The 9666-nt window shown below is 44.1% G+C and overlaps 1 protein-coding gene across 1 annotated transcript; it reads right to left on the bottom strand.

The window, feature by feature from the left end:
* Window positions 1-1229: 1229 nt before the first annotated feature.
* LOC117074146 (neuroblastoma breakpoint family member 6-like) lies at window positions 1230-8814 on the bottom strand. The gene is made up of 8 exons (XM_033195363.1): window positions 8653-8814; window positions 7350-7561; window positions 6311-6362; window positions 5302-5495; window positions 4628-4679; window positions 3558-3733; window positions 2506-2531; window positions 1230-1802 (listed from the first exon to the last, which is right to left on the bottom strand). Exons 5-8 carry the CDS (start codon window positions 4654-4656, stop codon window positions 1230-1232), a joined length of 804 nt encoding a protein of 267 aa, XP_033051254.1. The 5' UTR covers window positions 4657-4679; window positions 5302-5495; window positions 6311-6362; window positions 7350-7561; window positions 8653-8814.
* Window positions 8815-9666: the final 852 nt, after the last annotated feature.

Raw genomic sequence — 9666 nt, 5'->3', positions numbered from 1 at the left:
CTATGGCCTGGCATGGAGGAAAGGACACTAGACTGCTTCAGTGGAGGGTAGCTACCACAGAGGAAGTAGAATAGTGGTCACCAACCTTTTTGGAACCAGGGACCAATTTCAAGGAAGATAATTTTCCATGGAGCAGGGTAGGGGGGATGGTTTTGCGATGATTCAAGCACATTACATTTATTGTGCACTTTATTTCTATTATTATCACATTGTAATACATAATGAAACAATTATACAACTCACCATAATATAGAATTATTGGGATCCCTGAGCTTGTTTTCCTGCAACTAGTTGGTCCCATCTGAAGGTGATGGGAGACAGTGACAGATCATCAGGCATTAGATTCTCATATGGAGTGCACAACCTAGACTCCTCAAACGCACAATTCACGATAGGGTTCAAGCTCCTATGAGAATCCAGTGCTGCTGATGATCTGGCAGGAGGCAGAGCTCAGGCGGTAATGCTTGCCCACTGCTCACCTCCTGTGCGTCATGAACCAACACAGGTCCATGGCCCCAGGGATTGGGGACCCCTAAAGTAGAGAATCTTCCTTGGGACACAGAAATCATGAAACAGACCTCCAAAATAATTGAGCAAGACTGCAAGCACGTGTGGGTAGCCAGAAAAGAGATAAGGGCACTGCTCAGGGCATGCAGTTAGCAACATAATTTCAGAAAAGAGAGATGCCCTATCCTAAAGAATGACACCATCTGATCTTTGACAAACCTCACCAAACAAGCAATGGGGAAAGGATTCCCTATTTAATAAATGGTGCTGGGAAACCTGGTTAGCCATATCCAGAAAACTGAAACTGGACCCCTTCCTTACACCTTTCTTACACCAGCTATAAAAAAGATTGAGATCATGTCCTTTGCAGGGTGAATGACATGGATGAAGCTAGAAACCATCATTCTGGGCAAACTAACAAAGGAACAGAAAACCAAACACCGCATGTTCTCACCCATAAGGGGGAGTTAAACAATGAGAACACATGGACACTGCGAGGGGAACAACACATGCCAGGGCCTGTTGGGGGTTGAGGGGAAAGGGGAGGGAGAGCATTAGGAGAAATGCCTAATGTATGCGTGGCTTAAAACCTAGATGACGAGTTGATAGGTGCAGCAAATTACCATGGCACATTTATACCTATGTCACAGACATGCACATTCTACACATATATCCCAGAACTTAAAGTAAAATAAAATGAAATAATAAAACAAGAAGGTCTGCTATACAGATTTCTCCAGGTGAGCTACTGTTGTCAAGATTTTGCAATGATCCCTCACCATCCCCCTCTCTGGTCTGTTTGGATACGCACAGCCTGCTCTTGTGAGAAGATGCCAGGTGACAGATGAGCCAGTCGGGACAGAAGAAGAGGAAGTTCCACCTAGTGGATGTCTGTGCTTAAAACTAGATCCAAGAGCCAGATTCAAAACAGGCTCAGTATACAGGGCCTGCCTACAGAGATGAACTGCCTCAGCTGCACAAGTTGCACAAAGCAAAACAGATAGAGGCTGCCTGGGAGAACAGTGGAGCTTTGTGACCTTCAGGCTGGAGTATTCACAGGCTATATCTAGAGCAGAGCAGGCGAGCTGATCCTCCAGTGAGTACAAAGTGCTGCTATAAGCCTGGTGGCAGTCACACAGGTCATGGGGAACCGAAGGAGTCAAGTAAACTTCATCCAGGGAGTTCTCTGGGACCTCCTGCTCCTCCACCTCTAGCAGCTTCTGCCTCAGTCTGGTGGGTAAAGGCGACATAAGGTAAACACCAGAGAGAATCAAAACCACTGTAGTCAGCTGGGTCTATAGGGAGGCTCACAGGAGGGACCAGAGGAAGCAAAGGACAGTCCCCTCAGAGAGATACAAGGATGCTTCCCTGTCTCGAGCAGGAGACAGAGAGCAGCAGGTGCTCAGTGCACTGGACAGACAATGAGCTGGGGAGGAAAGAGATGGAACAATCCCTGTGCGAAACAGCCATGACAGTGCATTCAGCACTTTTGCATACATTTGTTGAAATTAGCATCACTGGCCAAATGAATACAGGCTCTTAAGGCTTCACAGACAGAGTGAGTGCATTCTCAATATCCCTTGCTCTCAATATTGTAGCAGGACGAGTAATTTTCGCTTACTTTCCTGCTATCAAATACTTGCAAACATGGTATTGTCAAAGAGGCAGACATCAGATGTGCACCTCTTCTTCACTTTAAGCAAAAAGGACAGAAAAGAGGACCGCAGAAAATGTCTGTGATTGATCAGTTCAACAGAGTCAACTGAATGCAGACTAGTACAATTTACAGGGATTAATAAGGAGAAAAAACAAATACAGGTATACAATGAACAGAGTCAACATTATGAACATGGCTATTTCACGGTTGGCTGAACAGATGAAACAGGTATATTGAGCACACTCTGATTTTCCCTGCATGTGGAGTCTCCAGATATCAACACTGAATTGACTGTCCATGATTCCTCAGAGTTACCTGCAGCATGGTGGGTCTTAGTCTACTAGCTCCTCTTGATCCTTGTTAATTTCTGCAAATAAATTCAGACAGGGACAGACACATTAAGCAGGTTCCCCTACACACACAAATATTCCACTGTGCAATCCTAACATAGGAACATCGGTTTCCTCAGTGGGAGAACAGGACACTGTGAGAGAAATATTCCAGGAGGCCTGAAGTCCTGTCATGACAGAGGTGCTCTGGATTTCTTCCCTAAGCCTAGGGGTGAAATCTCCCTGTTGTGGTAGATCATCATCCCAATATCATCACTCCTGATTTTGTGCAAAGAGTTATGCAACATTTTTCACACCAATTTAAAGCAAATACCCCAACTGCTTTCTAGCGGAAATATCTAGCTTTCTATCATTAAATACCCACATTGTTCATGGTTGCGAGGATGTTAGACACTGAAATTAGAATGAAGGGGGGAATCAACAGACTCTTGAATCAAAATGAATCTTTGGTGCTATAAAGAAACATTGGCTATTCGTGGCATCTAGGAGTGACGAGGCCCAGTCTTGCTTCTGCAAACATAACAAAAGGTAATGGACTGCTCTGCTAAGACAGGCCAACATCGAAGACACAGAGAATGAGGCTTGATTCATTGAAATCTGGGTAATATCTCTAATAGAAATGTAGTCAAAAATGCCACTGGCCTTGGGCAGGCGTAGAACCTGAAGGAACATAGTTGGGGAAGGAAGCTTGTAAGGAACACAATAGCTGGCAAGACAAAGTTTATTCAGATTAAGAGGCCTGACAGACACCTGTTGGGCATGTGTTACGTACATTGGTGTGAATTTTTCACACCTGCTTGGGGTCCAGTGTCCTAACAGTTGATCCAGGATGCCACAAGAATGGCCTGAGACTACGAAGAGGCCAAAGTTCATGGACCCAATCTTACGTCTTTGTTTCAGACTCGATTCCAGAGTGATGCAAATCTACATGTATATCTAGGTCCAGTTCAGTGTTGACAACTCTCAGCCCAGCTATGGGTGGGAGGCCCAAGGATTTTGGGGTCTACCTAGGACTTATATCACCTTCACAATGGAGTACTCACTGTCTACGTCAAGAGCCACGCAGGCTTGCTGTTCCTCTAATGAATGCAGGGCACTCCTCATATCAGATTGGTAGGAGCCAGTCAGGTCACGAGGGATCGGAAGAGTCGAGTCAGCTTCATCCCATGACTCCTGAGGGACTTCATGCTCCTCCACCTGTAGTAGTTGCCTATTGAGCCTGTTGGGGTAGGAAGGTCTAAAAATTAATCCATGGAAGATCAGGTGCCACAGAGGTCTATCTGAATTTGGTGGAAGGTTTGAGACAATGGTTGCAGAAATCAGAGATGGGAATCTATTTAAAAGGAGGAAAAGTATCCTCTAATTTGTGGGATAAGTGTGGCTTCCAAGGGAATGTGGTGTGGGATTGTACTCAGGGAACTGGCCAGATTATAAGGCGATGGGGAGGGAGAAAGGAAGCCCTCTATTATCACCCTCATGACACACAGTATGGAGAGATTACTAAAGCAGTGGCTTCAGTGGTTTTGCATAAAATGAGTTGAAGTTGATATGCAATAGGTACATGATTGTAGCATTAGAGGAAGTGTAGGCTCCAAAACCTTTCACCTTCAGGCAGGCCTCTTATTCTCAATATAGTGACAGGCTATGGTTTTTTTTTCTAGTTCCTTTTCCTATTGCCAAAGTCCTAACACATGATGAAGAGAAACAAGCCAAAATCAAGTCTGCATCACACTGGTTGTGGCCCTGCACCCAAGAGAGAAGGGGCAATTGCAGGAACTCCCTAGTCAGGTATGTTGACCTGAGTAACCAACTGCAGGTTACTAAATGTCAGAGGGAGGAAGTAATGGGATCCTATGCAGGTGCCACCATGAAAACAGACAATCTTATGACTAGGGATAATTTGTGACTTGCTGAAAGGATATATATATGTATATATGTGTGTGTGTGTGGTGTGTGTGTGTGTGTATATATATATATACATATATATATACATATATATACACATATATATATACATATATATACATATATATATGGCACTTTCTGTTTTACCTAGGTCTAGAGTCTCCAGCTGTCAACAGTGAATGAACAGTCTACAGTTCCTGAGACTTACCTGGGGCACAGTAGTTGTTGGTCTTCCATCTTCTTTCGGTCATTTAGATTTTCTACAAATAAATTCAGACAGGGCTGTCACATTAAGCTGATTCCCCTCCACACATGTCCAGTTCACTGTCCAGTCCTAACACAGAGACATCTAACTTTCCAGTATGAGAACAGGATACTGTGAGAGACATATTTCAGGAGGCATAAGGTAGTGTCTTGAGAGAACTGGCTTATTGACTTTCCTGAGCCATGGGGCAAAATCTGCCTGTGCTAGTAGGCCATCATCCCAACATCCTCCATTCTGACTCTGGCCAAACAGTGAAGTAATCCTTTTCCCCACAGACTCTAGGCAAATAGCTAAACTGCATTGTATGAGGGAAACTGTAATATTCAGCCTTCTTCACCAAATACTCAGGTTTTGATGATTTAGAACAGGGGCTCCCAATCCCCAGGCCATAGACCAGCACCGATACATGGCCTGTCAGGAACCAGGTCATACAGAAGGAGGTGGGTAGCAGGAGAGCCAACATTACAGCCTAAGGTCCAGCAAATCAACCTGTGTCTATGAGCCATGCCCACACCAATGACACGTCTAAGTCCAGCCAGGAGTGCGAGGTGCAAGGATTACAAAGTCTGCCTGGGGCACCAATTAGAGATTTATCATGTTCACAATGGAGTACTCACTGTCTACAAGAGCCAAGCTGACTTGCTTTTCTTCAAAAGAAAAGTTCTCCTATAAGGAGAACTCCTACAAAGTTCTCCTATAAGGCTGGCAGGAGTGAGTCAGGTCAGGAAGAACAGAAGCAATCAAATAACATCCATCCAGTAACTCCCGGGGGACTTCATGCTTGTCCACCCTCAGCGGTTCCCTGCTGAGCCTGCAGGGTAGAAAGGACTACAGATTAATCCAAAAAGTTTCAGAGCCCTAGCTGGATTTCAAGTGAGGCATGAAGGAGTGATCACAGAAAGCAAATGGTCAACCCATTAAAGAGTTCAATATTCTCCTCTTCTTGGTGGGTTGCAGTGTGGTTGCCATGGGGTAGGTGAGCAATACAGAGAGGGAAAGAGAGACAAGAGAGAGAGAAGCATCAGGTACTCCATGAATTGGCCAGATTATGATTTTCTGAGGAAGGAGACTGAGTGTTTCTGTATGGTACAGTCAGACTTACTGATTATCATGTCCCATAACAGTGGTTTCATTCTTTTTTCTTAAATTGTATTGAATTTTATATGTATTGGCCAAGTAAGCACAGATTTTGAGGCATTATAATATCCCCAAAATCTCATGTCATCAAGTCCCCTTTCTCTTAATATTGTGGCATGGTATAATAATAATTTTTCTATCAAATTTTCTTGCCGTGGAATACTCACCACTGTGCTAATGCAAAACCAGTAGAAAGCAGATATGCATCTCAGGGTGGTTGAAACCATAAGAAGAACATATCTGCTTGCAGGAAATCTCTGTGACTGATTAGTTGTTCACAAGGTCAACTGGTTTTGTGTACTGAACTTGAGAAGTTAATAAGAAATGGCAAATAGTGCAAGTATCACAATGAAAACAGAAAACATTGTTCAAAAGGATCATTTCTGGTTGGCTGAAGGGATGAATTAAGTATATTCAGGACTTTCTGGTTCTCTGTGGATATGAGTTGTATCACCCCTGAATTGACAGTTCCTGATTTTTCTCAATTACCTGGGAGCAATCGTTTCTTGTCTTTTCACCTCTTCAAGACCAAGTTGCTTTTCTGCAAATACATTGAGAGAAAACCAGTCACATGAACTTGATCCCATTCATACATGCACAAACTTGTGTCCAAACCTACACAGTGCCATAAATATACTCAGTGTAATAACAGTCTATTGTGAGAGGAACTTTTTAGGAGGCCTCAGCATGAGCCTTGTGAGAAGCCACTAGGTTTACTTTCCTGAGCCATGGAGCAAATCTCCTTAACATAACAGGTCATCATCACAGTCCCTTCTGTCCTGAGCCACAGCAAACTGTTAAACATATCCTTTTTTACTGAGAGATCCTGGGGATCCACTTCAATGCTTTCTAGGAGGGTTACTGCAGTATTCAACATGTTTCCTTCTGATAAGCTACTGTTGGTGGTTTTGTAGAATTCACATTTAGATGGATAGATTGCGTCAAAAGAATCTCTCATGCTATGCAGAAACACTGGCCTTTCATCTTGTAGGGAGTTTCAGGGCCCAGCTTTCTTTCAGAGAAACATCAAAAGTCCAATAGTGGTGTTCATATACTGGTACTCAGAGACTACTTAGCTAAGACAAGCCAACTAAAAAGAGACAGTGTCTAGCTTGACCGAAGGGAACAAGAGTAATGACAGCCCCAGGAATATAGAAATGGCTGCAATGGCCTTGGACAGCATAAAAACTCAGGCTGTTTAGGAGCGAAAAGTAGAAGATTCCATGTGAGATGATGGATTCAATCTAAATTGGGAGGACTGACGGATAAATCCTGCATCCAGGCCGCAGGGGTGCATATGAATTTGTCAGGTCAACCTTGGGTACAGTGATTTGCTAGTGGGGCAAAGATGAAAGATGACATGCGATTTGGGGCTAGGATGGAGCAAAATTCTCTGACTCATGAGATGCCTTCTTCACACTCAATCCTAGAGCCTGGTTCTAACCAGTATATGAGTATAGGGTCTGCCTGAAGGTATGGCATCTGTCATTCTAGACCGGTTGTGGGGTGCAAAGAATAGGGAGCCTACCTGGGAAGCCAAGTGGGGTTTCCTCCCCTTTGGAATTGGAGTGTTCGCTGGCTACATCCTGAGCAGAGCAAACTTTCTGTTCGTCTAGTGCCAAGAAAGTGCCTTTGCAAGGCTGGTAAGATTGGGACATATCATGGTGACTACAGGAAGTCAAAACACTTTCCTCCGGGGAGTCCTGCAGCACTTCCTTCTCTTCAGACTCCTGCAGCTTCCTGATGCGCCAGACAGGAGAAGAGTGACAAGAGGGATTAAACACCACAGCATGTCAGGTGATTTCATGGGACACATAAGGGAGTGGTCACAGAAACCAAAGGGGTAGTCTCCTCCAAGAGAGAAAAATCTATCCTTCTAAATGTGGGGTGGATGTGACTGCCCTGGGGACAGAGCAAACGCAAGCAGCAGGTGCTCAGCGCGTTTGCCACAAACGAGCTGCTGCAGGAGGTCCAGACTCTCCCTGTAAACTGCGATCACGACTTGCAGTGCAGAGAACTGACACAGGGCTTGGCTTCCTATGCCTAAATGTGTTGATGTTTACATGCAGCACCCAAGTAAACACAGCTCTTGAGGCATTCCAGATACACAGATCTTGTCTTTTCAAAGCCCATTTTAAAAATATTTTGACATAAATTACCATTTCCCTGTTTTGTAATGAAATACTTGCCAACACGCTGACATCAAATATGTAGAAAGCATGCATGCATCTCACTCTGGATTAACCACATGGGAGAGAACAGGTGACATCCCTGAGTTTGGTTAGTTCACCTGGCTCAACTGATTGCATATTCCTATGCAAGGGGGGGATTAAGAAATTGAAACCTGGCTAGGCACAGTGGCTCACACCTGTAATCCCAGCACTTTAGGAGGTAAAGGCAGGCGGATCACAAGGTCAGGAGATCAAGATTATCCTGGCTAACACGGTGAAACCCTGTCTCCACTAAAAATACAAAAAAAAAAAAAAAAATTAGCCCAGCATGGTGGCAGGTGCCTGTATTCCCAGCTATTTGGGAGGCTGAGGCAGGAGAATGGTGTGAACCCAGAAGGCAGAGCTGGCAGTGAGCCGAGATCACGCCACTGCACTCCGGCCTGGGAGACACAGCAAGATTCTGTCTCAAAAAAAAAAAGAAAGAAAGAAATTTGTAACTTACTCAAGTACCACAATCAAGAAGACAGCATTGTTAAAACGTATAATTTGCAGCTGGATGAATGGATGAGGCAGTTCTGTTCATCACTTTCTATTTTTCCCTGGATCTGCAGGCTCCAGGTGTCACTGTTGTACTAACACCCCACAAATCTACAGAGTTACCTGGGGGACACTGGCGCTTTCCCTTCCTCTTCCTCATGATCATTTTGATTTTCTGTAAACAAATTCAGAAGGGCAGGTCACATTAAGCAAATCACGCTTCACACAAGACCAAATCAGTGTCCAGTCATAGCACAAGGACATAAATATTCTCAGTGTAAGAATGTGATATTCTGACAGGAACATTCTAATGTGCCCTAGATTAAGTCTTGACAGAAGTAGATGAGCCTGCTTTTCAGATCCGTGGGACAAAATCTCCCTCATCTGGTAGATCTTAATCTTATATCCTCTGACCTGAGTCAGCACAAACAATTAAATCATTTTCCCTAAGATTTCCAAAAATTGCCCTAACTGATTTCCAGAAGTGTTGCTGCAATACTGATTTATCTCTTCATATATCATGGTCAATGAATGGTTAGAGAAATTTATATAGAAAGCTAAACTGATAGATTAATTCTAACAACTTTTGCTTAAAAAGAATCCGTGGGGCCGGCGGGTGACTCATGCCTCTAGTCCCAGCGCTTTGGGAGACCAAGGCAGGCAGATCACTTGATGTCAGGAGTTCAAGATCAGCCTGGCCAACATGGTGAAACCCCACCTCTACTAAAAATACAAAAATTAGCCAGGCGTGGTGGCGCACACTGGAAGTACCAGCTACTCGGGAGGCTGAGGCAAGAGAATCACTTGAACCCTAGAGGCAAAAGTTGTAGTGAGCCAAGATCATGCCACTGTATTCCAGCCTGGGTGACAGAGTGAGACTTCATCACAAGAAAAAAAAGAAAAAAAGAAAAAGAAAGAAAGAAAAGAAATCTGTGGCGCTACACAGAAACAGTGGCCACACATGGGGTGAAGAACTCAGGACCCAGCCTTGCTTTATGGAAACTTATAAGCAAGATAAGGGTACAAGTATTGACGTCCTGGTTTCAGTTGACTGAATAGCTGAGACAAGCTGGTTTAAAGGAGATCCAGACTGGAGATGAGGAGAGTGAAACCAGGGAAACAACATCTTCAAATAAA

The sequence above is a fragment of the Trachypithecus francoisi genome, unplaced genomic scaffold (genome assembly GCF_009764315.1).
Source record: "Trachypithecus francoisi isolate TF-2019V2 unplaced genomic scaffold, Tfra_2.0 Lachesis_group5, whole genome shotgun sequence".
Taxonomy (NCBI): Eukaryota; Metazoa; Chordata; class Mammalia; order Primates; family Cercopithecidae; genus Trachypithecus; species Trachypithecus francoisi.
The sequence above is the reverse complement of the archived record's forward strand: the minus strand, read 5'-3'. Positions and strand labels throughout refer to the sequence as shown.